We start from the raw sequence: 26,123 nt of genomic DNA on the forward strand, positions 1-26,123 counted from the left end.
AAAAAAAAAAAAAAAAAGAAAAGAAAGGGTTAATTATGGTTGTGTGTTTGGATTTATCTGTGCTGTCTTTTTCGCGTTACCTGGTGTAATATAAAGTCCACTCACGTATAACACAACTTGACCAGGAGTGCCGCCCCCAACGGACGCCCACGGCCCGCGCCCCAGCCCCGGGAACGGCGCTGGCCAATCAGCAGGCGGCACCGCTGACAAGCAGGAACCGGCAGCGGGTGACGCGTTCAGCCGAGGGGCGGGACAGCTTTGCACGCCCGTTCTGCTCAGGCCGAGCTCTCTAATTGGCTATTTTTCCGACAAGATGCCCAATCGGAGAGTGTCTTGCAGAATCCGGCTGAGCCTATCAGAAAGACGGTTCTTCTTCCGCCTCGGTAGTTTGAAACCCTTACGCCCGGCAGCCGCTCCGACCGTTGCCCGCAGGTGAGAGGGGAGGCAGGGGGCGGCCGGCTGGCGTGGGCCCGGCGGCTTTAGAGGCCCTGTCTTTAGCAGGATAAAAAGAGATGCGTTCAAGTACGAAGTTTTGATTTCTCCTCCTGACTGTTCAGCCGTTTGCCGGCCCGGCCGTGCCCCCAGGTTTCGGCGTGACACCCCGCGGCTTGGCCTTACTTTGGCAGTAGCTGAGGCGGCCTCGGTGGTCAGTCACTTTACTGATGTCTTAGTATACGATGATAAATGTCTTGTTTAGAAACTTGGCCTCTGTTCTCTTAATCAGATCAAGCCAGATAACTTATTTTTAGCAAGAGGCGACAATGGCATCTGGAAGCATCAGCTTAAAATAATTGTATTTATCTTACAGTAGTTTTACCTGTTCTGTACATAAGCAGCTTTCTAGAATTCTAGGCTTACTGGTATTTGTGCTGGAGTTTTGCAATAGTCAAAATGTCAGGCTGGACAGCAGGCAGCAACATCAGAGGTGTTGATGGGGAAAATAAAAATGTTGCGAGGAAAGCTGAAAGCTGTAGTAGTATGCTGTTTGGGTGAATGTGAAGCAATGTTCAAGTTAGTAAAGGCAGTCAGGTTAGAATTGTGATGCATGTGGTGGAGGTGTTGTCCAGAGGAATAAAGAGAAGGGACAGAAAGAGAAGGCAGACATACTGAGCTTAAGCAGACTGTGACTTCTGTAAGGTGACTTCAGGTAACTAAGCTGCAGTTTTAAACTCAGAGGGTGACATGAAATGGAGAGAGAGCATTGTCTGTGTGAAAGGAAGCAGCTGAGCTGAAGAACCACAAACTCAAGCATAGACAACACACAGAACTATGTATGCTAAACTGAGTTTCAGAAGTCTGTAAGTCAGGACAGTGGACTTTAATAAACAAACTTTTCCCTCCACTTCATTAGACATATCAGAGTCATGTGAAACTCAGGTGGCCTCCTGTTTAATGAGGAGAATTGGTGGTAGGTAGTTTTGTTAAATGGATTGATAAAGGAGGAGAGCAGTGTTTGTAATTTGTTACTCTTGCTCTTTCTATGAATACCTGATAATAAATTGATCATTTGTCTTGCCAACACACACATGAATACATTTGAATATTTCTAAGACTTCAGGACTACTTGAGATACCGTGTGAATTATAAAGCACATGATTTGAATTACTGAAGAAGTATTTGGGGCCTTTGGAAGAATATATGCAGTAAGGAAAAGAAGGCAGTAAGCGGTGAGATAACAAATGGTTTTTGAACCTTGAGCAGTAGGATATTTCAGCATTTAAAACTGTCTTTATACCATTTCTAAAATTTCTGTCTCAGCACAAAAACTAACTTCTCAGTCTGTGTTCTGAAAGCCATAAATGGCAGAGATATCTTCTATGGTGCATGACAAATCAGTATTTGGAATAACTCATAGAACTGAGCCAATTAGCTTCCATCTCTGTTCCTATATAGAGTGCTCTGAGTACTGCTTTTCTTAACATATATTTTGAAATAAGATGATCATTAAGAAGGATATTTCCTGCCAACTTAATAGCAGTACAACTGGCAGTTTAAAAATAACATCTCTGTCGGAAAATTGACGTTTAAAAAACAACTAAGAACATTATAATTGACAGCTTTAAAGGCCTGTTTATAAATAATTTTTAACTTGCGTGGTTGTTAGCTGCACTATACAAGTATCTTTTTCCTCTGGTTGTTTATGGTGTTCTTCTTCCTAGGCTTATTCTCAGCTAACAAGTCTGTTCAGAAGTGTCTTGTGGTTACTTTTGATGTTCATCAGGCAGCTATATCACTCTGCCATTTGTTCATTAACAAATTCTTTATTTTGCATGGTAAGCATTTAGCGAATCGGCTCAGCTTGGATTGTGGTGTCTCCTGAAAAAAAAAAAAAAAAATCAGAGCAGAATTTAGGCACTCCTATGTCCCTGTGTAGGAATTCTGTACTAAAGCAAGCTAAATAAGCTCCAAATGATGCAACTAAAAAGGAGGATGGGTTGACGTAGGACTGTGCTCATAAATTAAGCTATTATTCTCTCTATATGGAACTTTTTTCCTCTTATCAGCATATTGTAGTTGCACTATATATTTAATGTAAAATATTTTGTGTAACATGAAATGTTAGGTATAAAATTTACTCAGCCAGTGTTGAATAACCATAATCCATATTTTATTTGAATCTCAAAGTCAGTTGAAGTCTTTTCATGTTTTTGAGCATGGTTTGGATAAAGCAATTAAATCCCTTTCAGTTTATGTGTATAGCAGTGTATATAAAAAGGGCACATTCTGGTTATCCCACTGAATGGGCTACTACCCCCCACTTCAAGCTGCTACTTAAGCTAGATTCTACAGCAGTATCCTTGTTTCTGTGAAGGATGTTAGTGAACATGAAGTAAACATCCTGGAAATAAAAAATGAAGCTCAGTTTCTACTGTTTTATTGACTAACTTTGTGCAGGATGTCATCAGATGAGGAGAAAAGCACAAGTTCATTTTTGTCAAAAGACTCAGTTCGGGGCAGTTCTGTTTCTTCAGATATTCAGGTAGGAAAGAAGCAACCTCATTTGGTTCACTGTTAGTGCATTTTATTTGGCTACAAGTAATTGTGAGGAAGCCTAACAAAACTAGTGTCTTCACTGTGTTTTAGAGATACAGTAAAATAAATATTAGGAAATGAAGCAAATTAGACAGAAGTGAAACGTGTGATTAAAATAAATTGGATTTCTTTTTGTGCATTTCACAAGAAATTTCAACTTAAATGAAAATTCACATCTAACCTTAGGAGGATTAGCAGTGTCAGCCATAAATAAAATAACATAGTTTTCTTGTCTTCTTTCTGGTGCTAATTTTGTGTGTAAAATTTTCCCAAGAGGCAAGAACTAGGATAGAAACCTCATATTTCTAAGAAATTAAGCATAGCAGCATGAAGTTTCTTACACGATGAAAAGAGGTATTTGTTTCCTGCATTAAATATGCTGAAACTACAAAGGAAGGGGATGTTGTTTCTCTGGGTTTGTTTGTGTTTTGAGAGGATGGAGAGATAACTGGATAAAGTGTTTGTCCTTCTGTTGAAAGCGGTAGATCTTTGTATGATCAGTAAGTATACAGATGTTATATAGAATACAGAGAAGTTAGGCTAGTAAGATTATCACATTGGAAAAGATAATCAGAGGTAAATGAAAAGTGCTCACCAGTGTTGTAGGCTTGCAAGAAGCTCCATGAGGAGTGATCTCCAGAAAGAGATTGTTTTTCAGTGGCAGTCAGCCCTTAAATAGGGTCTAGGAGAGATGGAGCCAAGCTTCACCCTCTTCTGGTCACACAGGTGAATTGCCTTCACCTGTGCTCCTGCAGCTGACTCAGTCCTTGCCTCAGGTAATCACTCAGAGGTTCAGGCTGTGAGTCAACAGTTCCCATACGATCCTCATCCTTAGTATTTCAATAGTTGGTTATTATTATCAGAGTAGATGTTGGCATTGGTTTGTTTTTCTTCCATTAATAAATTAACCTGTTCTGGTTAGAATATTTTACAATAAGCTTTGCTGGTTGCCTTATGTAAGTGCATCTATACTTCTGCTACCTTGTAAAAGGGGTCATACATCTTAAGCACTGTTCAATTTTTTCTTCCTCCTGATTGACTTTGTCCCTTTTAAAATACCTGTTTATGAGCAATTCACTTTTATAGATCCTACACTTCTCTGTGAATAAATTTTATTAATCTCAACACATTGATTGTAATCTGTTGCCTGTGTTTCCAGTGCCTTTTGTAATTGGAGAAGAGGAGGAAGGCAACAAATTATATATGACCAGAATTTTCTTGTATGATTCTTATTGATTGCCAGGGTGATCCGAAGTCCACGTCATTGAGAATGATAGAGCAGAATAATACTGAGTAGCCGCTTTGCTACTGAATGCGCATCTAGCACAGCAGTGATTCACTTTTCACTCTAACTGCAGTGAACTGGATTTGAAAAGGGTTTTGGTTTGCAGAAGATGTGATTAGGGCTGTAAATCTCAGTAACTGCCTTACTTCAGTTGGATAACTTGTTTTTAGATGTTTCTGTGAATTTTAAGTGCTGCTTTCTCTTCAGATGCTCATTTGTCTTCATAAGTCTGACAGACAGGTAAGGCAGACTATAACTTGGCTCCTGTATCTCAGTACAAATGCACTGAGCGCAAGTAGGGATACATAATAAAAGTAACAGTGCCAATTAGGGCTTACATAACTATAAAGTACATCTCGTGGGGAAAAAAATAGTAATTACAAATGCAAACATTAAGGCCATAGCTAACTAATAGAAATATTGGCAAGGGAAGTACTCTTACCCTTTCAGATAATTTTGAAGATTAGTTTTGTTTTCTTTGGGCTTTTTGGCAACTTAATGAAGATAAGATTGTTATCTTTTCCTTAAAAAGAAAGTAATCCACTGGCTCCATTATTTACGTGTAGCTGAATTCTTCAGTTTGCTTTGTCCAGTGAATCAGTTTGTTTGTTTGGTAAACTTGAGTGCCATCCTAAGGACAGTTTCTATAGATTTATAAATATATATATATATATACATATATATTTAATAATATTTCGAGCATGTTAAAAAATGCTGTAGAACAAGGGGCCCAAGACATTCCTTGCTTCTACAAGACCAAGGCATTATGTACTAAATGATTAAAACTGCTCTGACATTTAGGCCTTAGTACTAGATCCCTGCATTTTCATGTTCTAACAGAATTTTGTGTAGTTGATAGAAAAACATCTTGAAAGAGCTTTTGTTTACAGCAGACCAAGGATATTAAGTAAAATAGAGATGTATTCTTAATTTTGTTTTATTGTGTTTTTACTTGAAATTCGATGTCCGTGATTACTTTTTACTTTAAAGCACTTAAATGGACTGAACTTGTGGCAGTGATATAACGCAGCTTCAGTGTTTCAGTTGGTGTGAGTAACTGCAAGTTTAAACAGCAGGAATTAATACCAAAGTTTCCTTGCTTAGATATGTATCTGTTTTGTTGTACACCTGTGAAGGGTTACTTGTTTTTGGAATGTTAGCTAACTGCAGGATGGCTTTACATACATTTATTTACACATCTGATTTTGACACAGTAGAGGATGGGAAATGGAAATTTGAAGGGAAACTATAAGTTAACTAAGTGTACAAAACCTGGATTCTTAAAATATCTGCTGATTGCCTGAAGCCCACAGGAATGTGAGGGTTATACTAAAAGCTTTAAAACACTGTTTCAATTGGTAGATCCAACAGCACATTATATGTAATTGGTAACTTCAGGTGATTGTTTCCAGTCTAAATTTTCACAGCTTGAATAGTGTCCGGGTTTGAAGAGTAATCATGTGATGCCACTCCTTCCCCCTGGGAAAAAGGAGAGGGAAAGGAAGAGGATGAAAAACCCATTTGAGATAGGATAAGCTAATTTATTAAAAGGACATGTGGTAATACAGAATAATTAAGAGTAATAAATCAAAATGAATCAAATATAAAACTGGAGGAGAGAAGGAGAGACAGTCCAAGTCTTTATATCAGCAAGTCCTCCACTGTTCACCTCCTGGAGAAGAAAGCTCTTCCTGCATCATCTGGAATCAGAAATCATGTGGAGGCTCCTGGGTTATGTCTAGGAAATTCAGTGCATCCCAGTGTATCTTCCTCTTGGAGAGTCAGAAGTCAACTTGAGTATGACAGGGAAAACCAAGAAAAACAGCTTCACAGTGCACCTGTGTCTCTGCACCTAACAGCCTGTCATGTGGTGTCATAATATAGAATACTGATGAAACCAGGGCAGTGTCCCCCCATTATTCCATATAATTACACCATGTTTAAATTGTACAACACAGGTTTATACACATGCAAATCATAACAACTGTAATTGTAATTACATACATACATACTCCCTGCTTTCTTCCAGTGTCAAGTTCCCTTGAGGTATACACGGTGCTCGCATTTCCTTCCCTTATCCATCAAGTAAATCCAGGTCCCTAAGCAAAAGCAACCTCACAAATAGGTCCCAAAGCTAGGGCAACCCACACTGTTCTCCCTGGTGTTTTCTTTACATGTTCTTAGGGGACCTTATCCTTTTCTACAGTGCGTACAAGGCTGGATTGAGCAGGGCCATCTCAACTGGCAGACCTTCAAGTATTGACTAACCAAGTGGCTTCTGCCAGATGTTTATCCCAGTGTTTGAATGTTCTGCTGCCCATTACCTTCAGCATAGTTTTCAGCAGTCAGCTGTATTGTTTGATTTTCCAGAAGCTGGTGCGTGAAAGGGACATGATATACTCATTCAGTGCCATGGTCTTTATGTCAGGCTTTTATGAGGGTATTTTTAAATTGAGTTCCATTATCTGATTCAATTCTCCATGGTACAAAAAAGACAGGGAACTCCCGAAGAGAGTCCAGCAGAAGGCCACAAAGATGATAAAGGGCCTGGAGCACCTCCCCTCTGAGGAAAGGCTGGGTGAGCAGTGTCTGTTCAGCCTTGAGAAAGAAGGCTGGAGGGGATCTTAATGAAGTTTATAAATATCTTAATTGTGGAAGTCAAAGGGACATGGCCAACCTCTTTTCAGTGGTCTGTGTGGACAGGGCAAGGGGAAATGGCCATGAACTTGAGCATAGGAAGTTCTGCACCAATATGTAAAGATACCTCTTCACAGTGAGGGTATTAGAGCACTGGAACAGGGTGCCCATGGAGGTTTTGGATTCTCTTCTCTGGAGACATTCAAGACCCACCTGGACACCTATCCATGTAGTCTGCTGTAGGGGCGTTTCTTTGTAGGGGAGTTGGACTCAAGGATCTCTGGAGGTCCCTTCCAATCCCTGTAATTCTATGATTCTATCTGGGGTTCCATGTTGCCTTAAGACCTGTTTTTCAAGGCCTAGTATAGTATTACAGGCAGTGGCATGGGGCATAGAATGTGTTTCAAGCTATCCAGTGATTACTTCTGCCAGGGTAAGCACATAATGCTTGCCAGTATGAGTTTGTGATTAAGTGATATAATCAACCTGCCAAGCCTCACAGTATTCATACTTCTGCCATCGCCCTTCGCACCAGAGAGGTTTCATTTTCTCTAGGCTTGTTTAATTGTGGCACATTTTACATTCATGGATAACTTGTGCAGTTGCATTCACGGTCAAGTTCAGCTGTCGATCTCAAGCATATTTATAAGTTGCATCTCTTCCCTGAGAACCCAGGGTGTTACGGGCCCACCAAGCTAGAAATAGTTCACATCTGTGTTGTCAATCCAAAAAGTCTGTCTGAGCAACTTCAGTCCTAGTGGTCTGTTCTACCTGCCCATTGTTTTCGTCTTCTTTAATGGCCCAGCAACCTGGGCATCTGAGCATCTATATGACACACCTTTATGGCCAGATTTTCTACCCAGCTAGCAGTGTCTTTCCATAAGTCAGCAGCCGAAATAGGCTTACCTCTCTGCTGCCAGTTGTTTTGTTTCCACTGCTGTAACCACCTCCAAAGGGCACTTGCCACCATCCACAACTCAGTATAAAGCACTGACCACCTTTCTTGTTCAGTAACATCTAGGACCAGTTAGACAGTCGTTACCTCTGCAAATTGGCTCCATTTGCTGCCTTCTTTGGCAGCTTCTATAACTCATAGGGCTCCACACAGCAGCTTTCCATCTTTGATGTGGCAAGACCCATCAGTGAATAGGATATATTTATTTTCACTCTCTGGTAATTCATTGCATGGCAGGGTCTGTTCTGCACACATTACCTCTTCCCTTGAAGATATTCCAAAGTTTTTACCTTCAGGCCAGTCTGTGATCATTTCCAAGATTCCTGGATAATAGGGGTTCTCCATCTGAGCCCTTTGTTGTGCAGGGTCCCATACAAAGTTGTTCTTCCACATCAGTTGATGGAGAGGGCTTGTGATAAGGCTGTAGTTTGGAATATGCATGCTCCAAAAAAAATGCTACACCTACGAAGAATTGTATTTCCTTCTTTCTAGTTGATGGAGATGTAGTGGTGATTTTATTGATTACATCTGCCAGAATGTGCTGACATCCATCCTTCCATTTTATTCCTAGGAACTGAATCCTGTGCTGGTCCTTTAACTTTGCTTTGCTTAACCAACTTGCTGGAGGAGTTGGGTTGTTTTCTTAAAAAATTCCCCTGCTGTATTTCCCCATACAATAATATCATTGATGTATTGATGACATTCAGGAGTTTCACCCTGTTCTAGGGTAGGCTGAAATCAGCACATGGCAAATGGCATTCTACTGTCAGCCTCCACTCTCCACTGGTTTTTCACAGTGGCCATATGGGGCTATTGAAGGGCGAGTGAGTTTTGCTAATCACTCCCTGACTCTCCAATGAGAGATCAGCTTATGGATGGGGAACGAGGAGTACTGGTTAGTGCTGTGTTGCTGCCTGTGCATTGTTATAGCAGCAACTGACACCTGCTGTTCATGTAGTAAACCTACAACAGATAGGTCTGCTGAAAGGCTAAACAAAACAGACTCTGTCTCTTACGCAGCTATTCCAAAAGCCCATGAGAACCCCTTTGGATCCTTAAAATAACCACTCAAGATAATCATTGCAAAAGATACATGAAGCCCCTGGGCCAGTCACAACGGTATGCTTTTGCCCATATTTCCCAGTGAGGCTTACTTCAGCCTCCAACACAGTCAGTTCTTGAGAACCCCCTGTCACTCCAAAAATGTAGATGGATTTTGGATTTTCTGTTTGGAGGCAAGATGATTTAATTACTGTATGCATTTATTTTTTTTCTTGTAGGTCAAGATGAGAATGTGTACAGCATTTGCAGTGTTCAGTAGCAAACTGAAGCAGCCATTCTCGTGGAGAAACCCTCATTTATAGTTGATTTTTTTTGTAACTCTTCTACCCATGCTCATAGGGCTGAAATGGGTTTTCTGTCCCACCTCCTCATATCCTCTCCATGATCATGCGGGTCAAAACACAGGGTAGTACATGCTGTGGAACCAGTATTATCCCTCACTTGAGCAAGGGGATGCCTGCCTTTAATAGTGGAGATTCTAGATTGTACAGGTGGAGAGTGGGGTTCATAACTTTGGGTTAGTTGGACCAGTGTTTCCTCAAATCTCTTCATTTTTTCTGATATTACTGAGATGGCCAAGACATACGTTCATGCAGGGAGTATGAATTCTTGAGGAGTATGAATCGAATCATATCATACAGATCTTACTTCTTTATGTAGCATTCCTGCTACTGCACTGAGATACGTTGCTGTGTTTTGTGTGGATTTCTGCCACATAACTGATGAATACCTGGGTTTGGATCATCAGGATCAAACATGAGATCTTATAGCAGTTCCACCATGGCTAACTGCCATGAATACCGGATACCTCTTTCCATAGTGGTGTGTTTATTTGGATGAGGCATCAGATCTTCCTTGGAATCGCCAGGGTTGGATAAGACTTCTAAGATCATCCAGTCCAACTGTCCACCTGTCACCAGTATGTCCACTAAACTATAAACATTTCTTGAGCACATCCAGGGACAGTGTCTCCATTATCTCCTTGGGCAGCCTGTTAATCACAGTGTCTCTTTGTCATAGGGTGTCAGAACTCACTTGAGTCTGCTGGAGAAAACCAGGAAACAGCTCTGCAGTGCAGTGTGTCTCTGCACCCAACAGCATGATGGCATGATATGAAATACAGGACCAAATTTTTTTTTAATTCCCAATTGATTTCTGATATTTAAGCTCATTAAAATACAGAATAGAGTAAAACAGTATTAAGTGAAGAAAAAAGTATTGCTAGTGGCATAGTTTAATGTTTTGCAATTGCCTGTTTTGTCCCAGATATTTAATTAGTGGTACCCTTGGAATAGATTTTATGTTTAAGCTATAATGTCAAATACTCACATTTGAACTCTAGATACTTTTTATTCTGAAAATCTATTTAATTAGAGAACTAAAAAAAGTCATGTTTATTGGCTTATTTTGGTTCACAGCTTAAAGCCATTTCCTGGTTAGACAAGTTTATTTTTAACATGCAAATTTTTTATATTAGTTTTGTATACATGCTCCCTATACCAATATAATTTAATAAATACACAATATAAGGTGCAAATGACACAGAATCACTGAACTGTAGGGATTGGAAGGGACCTCCAGAGATCCTTGAGTCCAGCCCTCCTACAAAGCAGGGCCCCTACAGCAGGCTGCGCAGGTAGGTGTCCAGGTGGGTCTTGAATGTCTCCAGAGGAGAGTTCACAACCTCCCTGCACAGCCTGTTCCAGTGCTCTGACACCCTCACTGTGAAGAAGTTCCTTCACATATTGGTGCAGAACTTCCTATGCTCAATTTTATGGCTATTTCCCCTTGCCCTGTCCCCACAGACCACTGAAAAGAGGTTGGCTTTGATTCCTACTCTTAAGATATTTATAAACAGTAGTAAGATCCCCCCTGAGTCCTCTTTTCTCAAGGCTGAACAGACCCAGCTCACCCAGCCTTTCCTCATAGGGCCCTTTATCATCTCCATGGCCCTGTGCTGAGCTCTTTCCAGGAGATCCCTGTCTTTTCTGTACCATGGAGCCGAGAACTGCTTGCAGTATTCCAGATGAGGCCTTACCAGGGCAGAACAGAGGGAGGACCATCTCCCTTGACCTGCTGGCCACTGTCCTTTTAAGGTACCCCAGGATCCCATTGGCCTTCTTGGCCAACAGGGCACGCTGCTGGCTCATGGCCAACCTGTTGTCCACCGGGACCTTCAGGTCCCTTTCTGCAGAGCTCCTCTCCAGCAGGTCATGCCTTAACCAGTACTGATACTTGCAGTTATTCCTTCCCAGATGCAAGACTCCACACTTGGTTCTGTTAAACCTCACCTGGTTTCTCTCTGCCAAGCTCTCCAGTCTGTCCAGGTCTTGCTGAATGGTAGCACAGCCTTCTGGTGTGTCAGCCAATCCTCCCAGCTTTGTATCATCAGCGGACTTGCTGAGGGTAGACACTGTCCCCTCATCAAGGTCGCTGATGAAGATGTTGAACAAGCCTGGATTCAGCACTGACCCCTGGGGAGCACCACTACTCACAGGTCTTCAACCTATCTATATCTACCTTAAAGAGAATACTGGATAATAAAGTATCTTCTGCTTTACAGCTTATTTGGTAGTAATTATGATGTTACAGAATGTGAAATGTGATTCTGCACTTTGTTGTGGTTATAAAAATACATGTTCTTATTCTCTGCAGTAATAGCAGTGATAAAAAATAGTATCAGGTGATTAATAGTTTGCATGATCTGGAACTGTTCCATCTTACTTCCTATTTTTTTGTTTAAGGTCCCTATTGTAATTTTCAGCTTTGGCATCTAGCAAAATCTTTCAGTATAACTATTACACTGCATTTAGTTGTTAACAGTAAACTTCAGGAAAGGAGGCTAAAGGAAAGTAATTATAACTGTCATCACTTGCTTCTAAATGATAAGAAAACAGCTCACTTATGCACTGTGAAATCTTAGTTTCCCCTAGTTAAAAAATAAATTATCTGAAAACATTATTACTTCTTCTTACATATAATCAGTAGGTTTTTTAAAAAATTGTAGTTTTATAATTTTTGTCAACATTTTATGACAGGATGAGTATGAAGAACTGCTTCATTATGTTATAGTGACTCCAAAGTCTGAATTGCGCATCCCAAACCAGTCAGAACCATCCTCAGAACTGAGAGAAAGGGACAGATTTTCAAGTGTAACAGATGACACCGTTTACCATAAAACTCCAGGTAATATGTGCAAAGCTATGGGTTGATGTTATAAAAGCAGTGTTATGACTTAAGTGTTCAAATAGTTGCTGTTTGAAAAGAACATATAGTTAATGTATAATGTATTTATATTTTGCACAAGAAGAAACTTAGGAAGGTATTATATTCACTGAAGGGTTTTGTCTGGCATAGCTTTAAAGTGACAGTATTGATTTAATGACAGTTCTCAGTGTTCAGTGGTGTAAAGGTTAAAATAAACATTTTTGTTTATTTTCATTTTACACCATAGTTGGTATAGTAGCATAGGTGCCTTTACTTCATAGAAGTTTGTCAGGTCACAACTAGTTTTACTCACAGTTGTCCTGCCATGATAGATAAATGCTTATTTAAAGCAAGATTATTTTGAAGTGTTAGCTGAACAGTGCTTTGGAGACTTGCTATATATGTTACTACACAATCATTCTTCTAGTTCAATTTTCAGTTTTTGAGTTTTACTTTATTACTTGGTATTCAGCTGTGTATAAACTCACTGTCTTGTGGTGCACTGATATTGCAAGATTCAACGTACGTTGGTATTTCTGGTTATATATTGGTGGCTTTTGTCAATTGTATTTAGCTTGAGGAAGTTTTGTCAATTTAACTTTAAAAGAAATAATAATCATGTGTGTGTCATTCTTCACTAATTTCTTAGCTTACAGAATCAGAAAGAACTTGCTTTGATTTCTGTTGTTGTGTAGGTTTGCTATTTCATCATGAAGATCTTTTCCTGCATTTTTGTATACTCCCTTTTTGTCACCTTGACAACAAGGTTTTCTCTTCTAGTTAGAGAAATATGTAAAATGGTAATTGTTTTACAACTATAGGTTAATTGGCCTTGAAACTTAGTGCTGATCATCTTTGTTGGACAGCACTAATCTCAGCAGTGTAGATGGTACAACATAAGAAATGCCCTCCAGAAGGACCTGGACAAACTAGAGAAGTGGGCCCAGGTGAACTTCCTGAGTTTCATCAAGGCCAAGTGCAAAGTGTTACTTTTGGGTTAGAGCAGTCCCAAGTCTGTGTATAAACTGGAAAAAGAACTCGTTGAGAGCTGCCCTGCTGAGAAGGACTTGGGGGTTTGGGTGGATGTGAAGCTTTACATGAGCCAGCAATGTGTGCTTGCTGCCCAGAAGGCCAGCCATATCCTGGTGTGTATCAAAAGAGGGGTAGCTAGCAGGGAGGAGGAGAGAGTTGTCCCCCTCTGCTCCACCTTCATGAGGCCACATCTGGAGTACTGCATCCAGGCCTGGGGCACCCAGCACAAGAGAGATGTGGAACTGTTGGAGCAGATCCATACGAGAACCACAAAGTTGATCAGAGGTCTGGATCACTTTTGTGACATCGTCAAGTCACAGTGGAGGAAGTAGAGCCAACTCAGGCTCTTCAAAGTGAGTTTTTGTCTTTAGCAACAGTATCCTCATTCATCTTGGTACTTGTTCTAGTCATCCTCTTTAGTACAAAAAGACTTTCAAAGATTATGTTCAAGTGAACAGTAATTTTGATGTTTATTACTGTCACGGTGTAACTGTTGGCTTGAATATATCTGTATCTTGGAGACACTTATTTGAATTAGGTCCAATTTGGCATACATGGGGAAAGTAGTAATTGACAGTCATTTTATTAATTTATTTTTACTTTTTTGCCTAGCTTCTGACTTAATACAGAATGCAGTCCAGTTACTGATTATAATGCAGTTACTGATTATAATAAAGATTATTAATCTTTATTTTCTGTGTCATTTTTAGATTTATTGTCAGTGAAGGTGTGTACTGAGGTCAATATGGAACAACTTTGCCCTGTTTCAGAAGAGACTTCTTCACAAGAGTCCGCACACGTTCCAAAAGGAACTGATGAAACCATAGTAACTGAATTAACTGTACCTGATGAAAAAGTTACTCAAATAGAAAATATACTTGATCTCTGGAGTGGCAGTCTTAAGGTATTTATTTTGGATGCAATCATTAAAAATAAAATAAAAATGTCAGTATGTTGTTGTAGATTAAGTGAGAGTGTAGGGAAATTTGTATTGTGGTTATATTACAAAGTGATGGTTTTCTTTTTGTTTTTGTTTCATATTGTATGTTAGCACAAGACAAAAACTCCAGAATAACTTTCTGTGTCGTGGGTGTTTAGTTATTGTCATTTGGTAGTTCACTGTCTGGTAATGTATGTAGGTGCATACAGCCTGGAGTCTTCACATACTCATCTGTTCTTAACAAAGTGTTTTAAGTTAAAAGACTGGGGAGAAAGGGAAATAGTTTTACAGATTTCACTACTATCATCCTTTTACTTTTTAGACAAATGTTTTGAGTGAATTGAGGAAATGGAAACTAAGTTTTATCGAACATCACAAGCATCAAATGAGACAAGAAAAAGAGAAACATGCTGAACATGTGAAACAATTGAACAATGAGGTGGAAAACCTGAAAGAGTTGCTACGTACTTATGAGATCTCTATTGGCAGAAAAGATGAGGTAGTATTGTAATTTCAAAGTTCAATCGTTGCCTCTTTAAAAACAAAAAACTTTTTTACCTTGTTTATTTGAACAACGAAACACTTGCTACAATTAAGTAAATATCTTTAGACTGTACTGTGAAAAAGAAAATAATATACCAAGACTGTATGATGGAAAAATGAATCCTGTTGCTAGTAAGCTTCTAACAATGGAAATCTAATATGAAGTGTGTAAATATTTTACATTCTTTGCTCTTAAATATTGTCACTAATCTTATTCTTAATTTGTTTCATGAAAATCACACACGAGTCTATTTGCTCTTATGCTTCAAAAAGCCATTCATTTTTCTATTGCTTGGATAGGTTTTACTACATTTTAACTAGGCAGCAGTCTTCAGAATGTTTAGAGTCTCCTGATTTGAGTTTCTTAGAGCTGTACATTTGTGGTCTTCTAGCTGTGCCTTTTTTCTATGAACAACTTTGAAATTAACTAGAACTGCGGAAATGTCCATAAAATTGTGGTAGACCTGCACCCATATAAAATAAGAGGATTCAATAACATTAACTTAATTTTTAAACATTTTAGTTAGGAATACTTATGGAGTTTAGACTCTTAACTTGTATTTACAGTTAAAAAAGACTGGTCTGTATTCTGAAAATCCTGCTGATGGACTTAGAATATGATGGAAGGGTGATTTCTTTCAAAAATTAAATGCATTTCCTAATTGATGACGAATTACACATATTTATTTCTAATTTTGGATAGATTTTGTATTTATTTCTGAAACTACAAAAAGTTACAGCTTTCCATATTTTAGCAAAGTAACTTACATTTATTAAAATAGGAAGTATTATGAGGAAATTAAAATCTAGACAAGAGTCAGTGAATGAATGTTGCTCCTGATTTGAATTCTGATTGTTTTTTCCTGCTTAACTGAATTAAAGGGAAGATTCAGTAAAAAGCTGGTGCTAAAAGTAAATGCTTTAAGTGCAAATAATCCTGCAAGTGTGTTCCTTTTGGTATTACAAAGATCATAGCTCTTGATGTAGCGTTAATGTTTTTGCAGGTGATTACTAACATGACAGAAGCATTAGAGAGGAAGAAAGAGAAAATAGAGTTAATGAGAACGTTTACACAGTGGCGGATTCAGCAAATTAAAGCTAAACAACAGGTATGTGTGCAAAATAAAAATGTGATGAAAACTAAAGCTTTGAAGAGAGTCAGAATTGGTGCTTCTCTTGTTACATTTGGAAGAAATGGCAGTGTTTCTGTTTTGATGTGCTAGGCGGTGTCAAATGACAGTCTGAAATTGTCAGTCCACCGAAAAATGCTGCTGTCTGAATACTCCCTGGAATTGTGAAAAAGATGAAACTTCTTGTTTAGGATATTGGTTTGCTCCTATCACTGTGATCATCTTACAGCAAAAAGTTTATGGTATCTGTATTTTGAAGAAAGTGACAAGGGGACGTCTATAAATTTTAAAGAAACTGCTTTTGAGCAGTTAAATTATTAAATATATCATCTTATATTTTTTGGGACCCAGTTTCACATTTAAAACTTCAGTTACCAAAACATGCATTTGCTAAGAGCTAGACACTTAAAAAACATGGAGCATTGCGTCAGGTGTTGTAAAGAACCTGCTGAATGAAACGTAACAGAAAAGGGGGATCCCAAATCAAGGCTGCAAAACTTTCACGTAGATTCATGTTTATTGAACACTGTCCAAAACTGCAGTTTCCCAGGAAGGGATAGCCTTTTCTTTATTCTTTCTCTCTTATCTGGAAATTTAACACAAATTTGGAACTACTTTGGGGAAATTACTCAGCTTCTTCTATCTCTTCTGATTAATGTCTGAAAAAAGTAATAGTAAAATATGTTGCCTGGTGAATATTTTTAAACAGGATAGAGTTATCATTATTGGAGTGGAATTATAGTATTATGTTAAAAAAACAAACTAGCTGAAGCATCCTGGACTCTATCATTGTATATATTTTGTTAAGAATTATGATTTATGCTCATATCAGCTATCCTTGTGACTGTAGGCTTATACCACATACATGAGGCTGTTGTTTAGAAGTCATTAAGCTGTGAGTAAAAACACTGCTTTGTGTAAGCTAGGTGCTCTACAATGTGTTTTCTGTTACTGAGTAAAGTTCCTTAATGCGTGTGCAGACAGAATAATGGAGCTACTGATATGGTGTTTCACAGTGAAGCAGTACACAAACATAACTCAGTTTAGACATTCCCATTGTGGTCTGTGAAATATGTGGCTAAGCAGTCATCCATAGTCACTTGAGTTTTTAGATAACTTGCTCTTGCTTATAATGTGGTCATGTTTTTTCCCAAGGAATATGCAAACAGAATAGCAGATAAACAATTCCAGACAGCTTTGAAGAAGAAGGTATGGGCAGCATGGCGCTCTCTTAGTGAAGAAAGATGGAAAGAGAAAGTAGCTAAAGCCTGTCAGCTAAGGGCAGAAGATATCTGTGTTCAGCTTACCAATGATTATGAAGCCAAAATTGCAGAGGTATAGTAAGGTTTACTTTTTCCATTCCTTCACTCCTTGTCTCGATAAATCAATTTCCACAAAGCATATCTTTCTCAGCAAGTTTGAAAAGCATGAAGACTTTCCAAGAGAACAGAGCTCTGAAGTACAGGAAAAGATGTGAAGAGATCTAGGATTTCTCCTGTAGATGGTTGCTTTTTTTTTTTTTTTTTTTTTTTTATGACTAGCATCTGATGTAAAATGTTGCTGATCTGCATATGCAGGTGGAGTAAATATCTGTTTACACATCACAAGGAATTGTACCTGATTCCTAAGAACACACTGTTTAATAGTTGCAGTTTATTTTGAGGTCTCACTGAAGGAGGAAGACATAATAGAAATAAAAGTCTATTATTATTATAAATGACCATAAGGAGTTCAATATCTTCTTCTATTACAGCTGTTAAAGGCTGAATACAAGTTTGGTTTTGCCTCCAACCTCTCAACGACACTTACTGAAAATTTTTCAAAGTTTATGATGAAGTTAGGCTGGTAACAATGGGTGTCCCCCAGATATTTGTCTTGGGACCAGTGCCATTCAATATCTTTATGAGTGGTCTGGACAGAGGGACTGAATGCACCGTCAGCAAGTTTGCAGGTGATGCTGAGCTAAGTGGTACAGTTGATACAACAGAAGGAAGGGCTGGCATTCAAATGGACAAGCTTGAGAAGTGGGCTCACAGCACGGAATTACTGAATTGTAGGGATTGAAAGGGACTTTTGGAGATCATAATGTCCAACTGCCTGCTAAAGCAGGTTTCCTACAGTAGGTCATACAGAAAAAAATGCAGTATTTCCAGAGGAGACTCCACAACCTCTCTGGGCAGACAGTTCCAGTCCTTGGGAACCTAGTGAGCCCAATTGGATTCAAAAAGTTGAAGCGTGAGATACTGCAATTACATTGTGGCAATCCCAGGCATGTGTACAGGCTAGAAGAAGAATTCATTGAGATCTGCTCTGCTGGGAAGGACTTGGGGGTTCTGATGGATGAAAAGCCTTACATGAGCCACCAGTGTGCTCTTGCTTCCCAGAAGGCCAGCCACGTCCTACTCTGCATCAAAAGAGGGGTGGGCCAGCAGGGAGAGGGAGGTCACCACCCACATGAGACCCCCATCTGGAGTACTGCGTCCAGGCCTGGGGCACCCCACATAAGAAGGATGTGGAGCTATTGAAGGGGGTCCAGAGGAGAGCTGCTAAGGTGATCAGGACTGGAGCACTTCTTAAGAAGAATCACTGAGGGAGCTGAGCTTGTTCAGCTTGGAGAAGAGAAAGCTCCAGGGAGAACAACTTTTTTCACTGTCTGATAGTGACAGGACAAGGGAGAATGGTTTTAAACTAAACGACGGGAGATTTAGATTAGCTATCGGGGGGAAGTTTTTGTTGGTTTTTTTAAGAGAGTGGTGAGGTACCTGGAGCAAAACTGTTCCACAGAAGTTGTGGGTGCCTCACGTGCTTGGAGATTTTCAAGGTCAGGTAGGTAGGAAGGGTTCATGGGCAGCCTGATTTAGTGGTTGGCAACCCTGCCCTCTAGTTTGCTGAGGATATAATCACAGAAAGGCTTAAGGATCATCTAGTTCCAAGCCCTTCTGTGATTCTGTCCTTAGCAAACTAGAGATTTTGAAGTGAATATACATTTTGTAAACACATTAAGTGTCTTTTAAAGCTATTTCAATATGTTCATGGTTTGCATCCAGAAGTACAAGGCAGCTGTTTCCATATTCTCTTTTGTAGCTAACTGCTACTTTGGAACAAACAAAAGCTGAGATTCTGCGTCTGCACAGTGAAAGAGAGCAGTATGAAGACACTATGAAGAAAGCATTTATGCGTGGTGTTTGTGCTTTGAATCTGGAAGCCATGACCATGTTTCAAGGCAAGGACAATAGGACAGATCCTGGTCAGTGTAAAGTAGTTATAATTTGGGAGTTTGTGTTTTTTGTTGTTTTTATTGTGTTCTGTTGTTTTGTTTTTTTAAAAAGGATTATTCTTTTTTCCTTCCAATTTTTTTAATATGACGACTTCATCAAATATAATTCCTTTAAAGAGATGAATTGAATATGTAAAAAAAATGTTCTGACGCTGAAGAACATACTGTTAAATAATAAACAAAATGAATGATTTCTTGCAGATGGCGAGTTCATGAATAAAATGTTTATCTTTCAGCGTGTTATAAACAAGAAACTGCTCTCTCAGGTTTTATCTTAACTTTGCATGTTTATTGTTTTCAAAAACACATGCAACAGATAGTGTGTCTCACACATAGTGATGGGTAACTGAGTTATGTGTTTTGTAATCTGTGGACCCTTAAACTTCTGAGTCTGTTACATATCTACAAACACTGCAGTGCCACCTACTGTCACTGCAAGTAAAAGCAGAATTTGGTCCCTTGAAAGACTTACAGGTAGTTAATAATGTGCAAGTATCACAGTGTGACAAGGGTCTACTATTTGGAGACAGTGTAGATCGTCAGCAGTCTGTGACTGATTTATTGATGGGTAATTTTGTGTATCATGATTTTTTAGCTTAGATCCACAATAACTCATGTTATAATAGAAATACCACTGCTTAAGTAATGTAGATCAGATATATATGCCATTGATCCTGTCTATGCCTAAGCTTAATGTATATATATGTGTATATGTTAGTACAAAATGTGTATTCTGGCATATTTTCATTCTTGAAAACTTTGAATATTGTAGCAGCTGAACTATATTGTTATATTTTTCCTGCTCACTTTAAGAAAACAGCAACAGCAACAACAAAAAAACAGTTGCCATACAATAATACTCTAATCCCTGAAATGATAAATATTCCTTTCTCCTGGAGCTCCTATTGCATTAGTCCTTTAGAAATGGAAGAGTAAACAACAGTACTTCTCTCTGCTTCCCTTAAGGAAACTTATATTCTAAAAGTAAAGACTGAAACAACTTGAAAAGATTCTTGCTTAAGTCTGCAGATTAGATGTCCCCATGGTGTCTGCACTGAGACAAGAGAATGGAGCTGCGTTCAGTACAGTCTTTCCCTGCCTCGCTGCTGTCTATCTGAAGTAACTTTTGGCCTCTAGTGTAAAGGCAGCTCTTGCACAGTAGGTTTAGTATTTGCAAGCAGTATCCAGAACCTCTATTCTTTACTCTGAAGTCTGACAAGCACATAGAGGTGCTGAAGCAAAATAGAGAAACAAGTCACCTGAAATTTCTGTTTCCAAACTTCTGAAAAGGAGCGTCAAATACAGGAGTAGAACAGACTGATCCTTTACATTAGTTTATACAGAAATACCAAAGGAGTAGTAAAACTTTTACTATAACATATTTCGTATCCCCTAGCGTTTGTTAAATTATGTGCTGATCCCATTATTCTGTTTCTTAAAATAGATGCAGGAAGTAGGAGAGAAGATAATGGTGCCATTATATCAGGAAGGCTACCTCCTTCACAGTACAGTCCCCCTTCACCACCCCCTGCACCAGCAACTGCTCTTCAGATGGAAGACTTGGTAAGTCAGTGCTATATTCACTAGCAGTGAAAATGAACTTCCTGCCATGGGGCTTTTTGAAGATAAATATAATAGTGCCTGAACTGAGGGGATTTGAACTTAGTCTAAGTATAAAAAGAAACGAACAAGTATGTTCAGAGTGTTTGCTATAAATGAAGTGTGTAAGTCATGGCTCCTATGACTTGGCATACTTCCATTTAGCTCTGGTATTGATTTTAGTGAAGATGTGTTAAGCTAATGAAGAGAAAGTCACAACAGCAAGCAGAATTTGCTTTCCAAGGTTTTTACTGAAAAAAGAGGTTGTTAGAGTGCCTTGCCAAAAAAAGAACTGATCATACTATTACCTGGGAGAAAAAAATAGAAGTTAGCTTGACATTAAATTTCTTTTTAAAAATGCAACATATATAGTCACTGAGGAAAAACTTACCTTATTGTCTTGTTATGTCAGCTTATCCAGACTATTACCCAGTAGCCTGGAAGTTGGACCTGCCCTGGAGTTATGCTGAAGATGTTTGTGCTGTAAAACAATTCCACACTAGGGTACAGGATAGAATGGAGAGAGGACATGCTTGCCTCTTTTCCCAGTTTTCCATTCTAATAGTACCAAATATTAGTTACTCAATTTTCAGGAATTTTTAAACAAGTACTTTTTTAAAAAGAATTTTTAGATTAGCAAAAAATATATATTAAAAATAGCACTAATACATCTGCAAAAAAACTTCATTTTAGAAAGGTAAGTGGAATAGCCACTAGGTTGTCTATCTAAAGAGTAAAACTGCATTTTTGGAAACATGCTCATTCTTTAAACCCTGATTCACTTAACAGTTTTCTGCCCACCTGGGTCATGCAAGCACTTCTCAGACCAGGCTGGATTCTGATTCTCCAGTAATCATCCCTGGCACAGCTGCAGGATCTGGGCTGGCATCAACTCAAAAATTGGTAAAATGCTCAGTTTGACTTTTTAAGACAATTAGAACAAACTTTTAGTTTCAGAGCATTTTCTGTTTAGTTTTAGTTTTCAGAGCAACTCAAGTATGTAGCTGAGAAAACTATCATAGAGTTCAGTTAAATGTGCAACAACACTATCTTGTGAATGCTTATTAATGAGATGGAAAAGCGCCCCCACGATAAGCTTTAGCTGATTTTTCGAGTGAAAAAAAAAGTATGACAAAATAAAGAGTAAGAAAAGTGTATGTGCATTAAGGTGTAATACAGCAGGAACAATTGGTGGTTTGCATGGTTCCATTGTGTTCTGGAAAAAAATATGGTTTGCTTTTGCCTCCTGCTATTTAATATGTATCTCTCATTCTCGTTTCTGTGTTTGTCACTTAAATTTCCATGAGGGTTCTCTGCATTGCTCTCCTTTGCTTTGATGCAATTTGCTTCTAGTAATCAGAAAGATGCAACATTTTATTGCATAGAAGTCTTTTTGTGTCTGCTATGTCGCAGCTGGAAAGACTTATCAGGGTGATGGAAGTGCCTGCAGCTATCACCAGAGTATGCAGCCAGCTAAACTACCCGTGCAGCTTGATTTTTGTCAAATTAGCCTTAATACCCTCAGGATAGTAGTTGCACTAAAACAGCATCGCTGTGGAAAAAAAGACAGAATTAACTAGGTTGCAAATAGGTGGAGCAACTTCAGTTCCATATAGCATAAGTGTATTACATGCAGATTCCTATGTTATGTAGGCAAGCAGCTAATAAAACTAAGCACCCATACTAAAACATTGCAAATATTATGCTTAGAAATTTTGCTAATTAATATCTAATTTATTTGTAGCCCATGGCAAAGGTAATAACATCTGCTCAACAGAAAGCTGGGAGAACAATCACTGCTCGAATCACAGGCAGATCTGATATGGGGCAAAAACACAGAATTTCTGGTAGTTTAGCCGTGATGGGAGTTGCTCCACCCATGAGTTCGATCATTGTTGAAAAACATCACCCAGTCACTCAGGTAAGTCAGAATTATGCTTGTAATAGTATTATTAATATTATATTGTATAAATAAAAACCACCACCATGAAGAGATCATTAGACTTGAGTCCTTTTTAAAATAATATGCAGTGCTACCTTTGGGCTGGATAGAATTACAGAGAAAGCTAAAGTGGCAGTGTTTACTTCTTTCATCATAGTTTGTTTCATTAGAAATTATTTCATAGGCACAGTAATCTTGGTTGACTTTTTCTTGGCCAACTCTTTGGTGAGTCTTCCTGTCCATAGCTGGTCGTCATCTGGTGCAACAATGTTAGGTATTGTCATCACACATCTGCTATTTAAAGACAAGCTTTGCAGTGGAGCAGTCCAATCAAAGATAGTAGAGCAGTCCAATCAAAGATAGTGGCAAGCTGAGCATAGCAAATTTTTGGAGGAAAAAGCAGAATCTTTGTCAAGAGGCAACAAAGTTCATCTGGCCTGCTTCTTGTATCTTTTTATTTCCTCCCGCTGTTCTGAAGAAATACCGAGACAAGTGCATTAATAGGGTATGAAAGCAACGTAAAATATGACTGTAACAGTAGCCCAAATCACCTAGTCTGTCACTACACGTTTAGACCAATCTGAGCAAAAAGGAGCTTTAACTTCTAAAGAATTCAGAGTCTATGACTAGTGTCACTACTGTACCAAAACCTGCCTTTTAATCACAGAATCACAAGGTTGGAAAGGACCTATAAGATCATCTAGTCCAACTGTCCTCCCTCCACCATACCTGCAGAAAACCCCTAAACAATATCTCCTAGCTCCCTATCCAGAAGCTTCTTGAACACTGCCAGTGATGGCGACTCCACCAGCTCCCTGGGCAGGCTATTCCAGTGCCTGACCACCCTCTGAGAAAAAAAGTTCCTTCGTATGTCAAGCCTAAACCTCTTCTGATACAACTTGTGTCCATTTCCTCGGGTCCTGTCTGTTGCCTGGCAGAAGAGGCCAAGCTCCTCCTCATCACAACCTCCCCTCAGGAAGTTGTAAAGTGCAATGAGGAATTAAAAACGCAGTCACAAAATTGCAGGATGGTTGAGGTTGGAAGGTGCCCCTGGAAGACACCTGGTCCAACCTTGCTCAATCAGGGACATCTGGAACAGGTTACCCAGGCCTCCGTCATGGTGGCTTTTGAAGATCTCCAAAGTGGGAGTAGGGCAGCCAGTGCCAGTGTTCTGTCACTGATACAGCGCAGAAGAGCTGCCTGATGCTCAGATGGAGCCCCTTCTGTTCCACTTTGTGCCCACTGCTTCCTGTTCTGGCACTGGGTGCTTGAAAAGAGCCTGTCTCTGTCTTCTCTGCATTCTTCCCTCAGGTATTTATGAACATTCATGAGATCCCCCCTCAGCCTCCTTTTACTGGGCTGAACAGCCTTACTCAGCCAGCTCTCTCAGCCTTTCTTCATAGGATTGCTAAGGCCATCAGCATTTGTGGGTGCATCCTACCAGGGCCCATAGAATTTCTCCAGTTTGCTCAGGTATTCCCTTACCTGATCCTCTCCTACCAAAGGTGCATCTTCCTTGCATCAGCCATTTATCCTGGCCTCTGAGATCTAGGATTCTTGAAGGTCAGTCTTGCTGCTAAATAAGGCATTCATACCTTGCCTTTGCACTGTCCCAGATCACCAGGACTCTTGTTTCCTTCATGAGAGACTCACATTTTCTATAATCTTCCTTTTGTCATTGAGAGAAGCCCTTCTTGTTGCCTTTCTTGTCCATGGACAGATTTAATTCTATCTGTGCCTTAGCTTTCCTAGGTTGATCTCTGGCTGCTCAGACAATGTCTCTGTATTCCCAGACATTCCCAGAAATAAATACCTTATACTCTTTCTGCAAATAAAAGTCTAAGTGCACATCAGTCAGATTCAAGTATTTCTCTTGCTGTCAATCTGACAAAGAGCCTACCCTGACTGCATATATAAGCTGTATGCATTTACTATATATTGCAGTAAGAAGTCCAGTTTGAGGGAAGAAATTCTTAAGTAAAGTAAATGCAAACTTCTTCCTTTTGGAAACCAACTTTCTCATAGCAAATGCTGTACTTTAAGGAGTATTGGTGTGATTACATTGGAACTACAAAGGAATATTCTGAACAACCTTTAAAAACAAAAGCTCTTGAAATGAGATTGCATAGATCAAGATGATCAAGTTCAGGGTATATGATGGTTAACTGGATGTTTAGTACTTTTCTAAGTACTAGTACTGTTCTAAGTATATAAGGAAGAAAAAAAAATAGTTATCCCATTGTTTTTTTGATGTGTAGTTCAGTTTCTATTAGGAATCTTTCTCTTTAAACTACTGTTCACTTACGGTTACTTGAATGGAGTTGGGTTGTTTTGCATTCTTTAAAGATCTGTGGTGTCTGATTACTTTTCAGCAAACCATATCCCAAGCCACTGCAGCTAAATATCCTCGAACTGTGTTCCTTGCTTCCAGTTCTACCACTTCAAGACCTGCAGGACAAGTTGGGCGAATGCTTCAGAGCCAAACTCACACCAGCGTTCAGTCAATAAAAGTTGTTGACTGAGTAAATACCTTCCACTGGTGGAGGTTTTTATAAAAATATGTAATTTAAACCTCTTCCCGGTCTTTTCAAAGCTTGACATAGCGAGACCTAAAGTGTGTATCATGTTTTTAGCCCTTTTAACAAAAGAAGTGTGTGCAGAAAGCATCCGGAGGGGAAAATGAATGACCTTGAAAATGTTATTCTACCTCCTATTTGAAAACTTAATAATTAAGATAAACACTTTATTTAAATAAAGAATCTTTTGCACATTTTCAAATAAAGGATAAAATACGATATTTGTCCGAAATGCTTGTTTACTTCCAGCATAAATGTTAGTGCATTTATTTTCAAGTAAAAATCACATTTGTTACCTATGCTTTTACTAAATGTAGTTGGCATAGTTAAACAAAGAATAACAGATAACAGGGCAGTGGCCTTCACAACCAGGATATGACGTGAGTCCGCTTAGACACCTGGAGTCTATCAACCTGTTAAGCGTTTTCATCTTTTCCAGTAAGCTGCAGAATGTTGCAAAGGTTGATGCATACCTGTCAGGATGTAAGAGTTTGTGCTTTAACTGAGATCCCGAATGCTAGAACCCGGGGCTTTACCAGTCTCCATTTCTGTATAGTTCTGCAGCCTTGTCAAAGTGGGTTGAACGTGAAAGGGCACTTAGGCATAAGACTAATGCAAACACCACCAAATAGAGTTAAAGACATAAACAAGAAATAGGTTTAAAAATGTTGAAAAATAGAAATGCTAAGTATTAAGATATCAGATATTCTATTTTGAGCGTATAAACAAGGTTATGCCATGACAAAATTCTGTAGCTAGTTACAGATGGTTTTAGATGCTATTTCTGTGTATTTTTACTATATGAACCAAATGCCGAAGAGGAAACATTTATCTAAGCACTAAACAAGAAAAAGTCTCCTCGGGTAGGAAAACTGTAATCCTAGCAAGACTATAAAAACCTGAAT

General features: G+C 39.0%; 1 protein-coding gene across 2 annotated transcripts; it reads left to right on the forward strand.

Annotated features, from left to right (window-relative positions):
• Window positions 1-351: 351 nt before the first annotated feature.
• On the forward strand, window positions 352-25,436 carry POC5 (POC5 centriolar protein). 2 transcript variants are annotated; one of them, XM_072359904.1, is made up of 12 exons: window positions 352-432; window positions 2,896-2,980; window positions 12,011-12,158; window positions 13,922-14,115; window positions 14,474-14,650; window positions 15,699-15,803; window positions 16,980-17,159; window positions 18,909-19,071; window positions 20,546-20,664; window positions 21,490-21,603; window positions 22,445-22,621; window positions 25,015-25,436. In XM_072359904.1, exons 2-12 carry the CDS (start codon window positions 2,897-2,899, stop codon window positions 25,162-25,164), a joined length of 1,611 nt encoding a protein of 536 aa, XP_072216005.1. In that variant the 5' UTR covers window positions 352-432; window position 2,896; the 3' UTR covers window positions 25,165-25,436. The 2 variants fall into 2 exon arrangements, with proteins under 2 accessions (XP_072216005.1, XP_072216004.1); XM_072359903.1 differs by lacking the exons at window positions 2,896-2,980; window positions 12,011-12,158 and having other exon boundaries at window positions 367-432; window positions 25,015-25,409.
• Window positions 25,437-26,123: the final 687 nt, after the last annotated feature.

This window comes from Excalfactoria chinensis, chromosome Z, assembly GCF_039878825.1.
Source record: "Excalfactoria chinensis isolate bCotChi1 chromosome Z, bCotChi1.hap2, whole genome shotgun sequence".
Lineage (NCBI taxonomy): Eukaryota > Metazoa > Chordata > Aves > Galliformes > Phasianidae > Excalfactoria > Excalfactoria chinensis.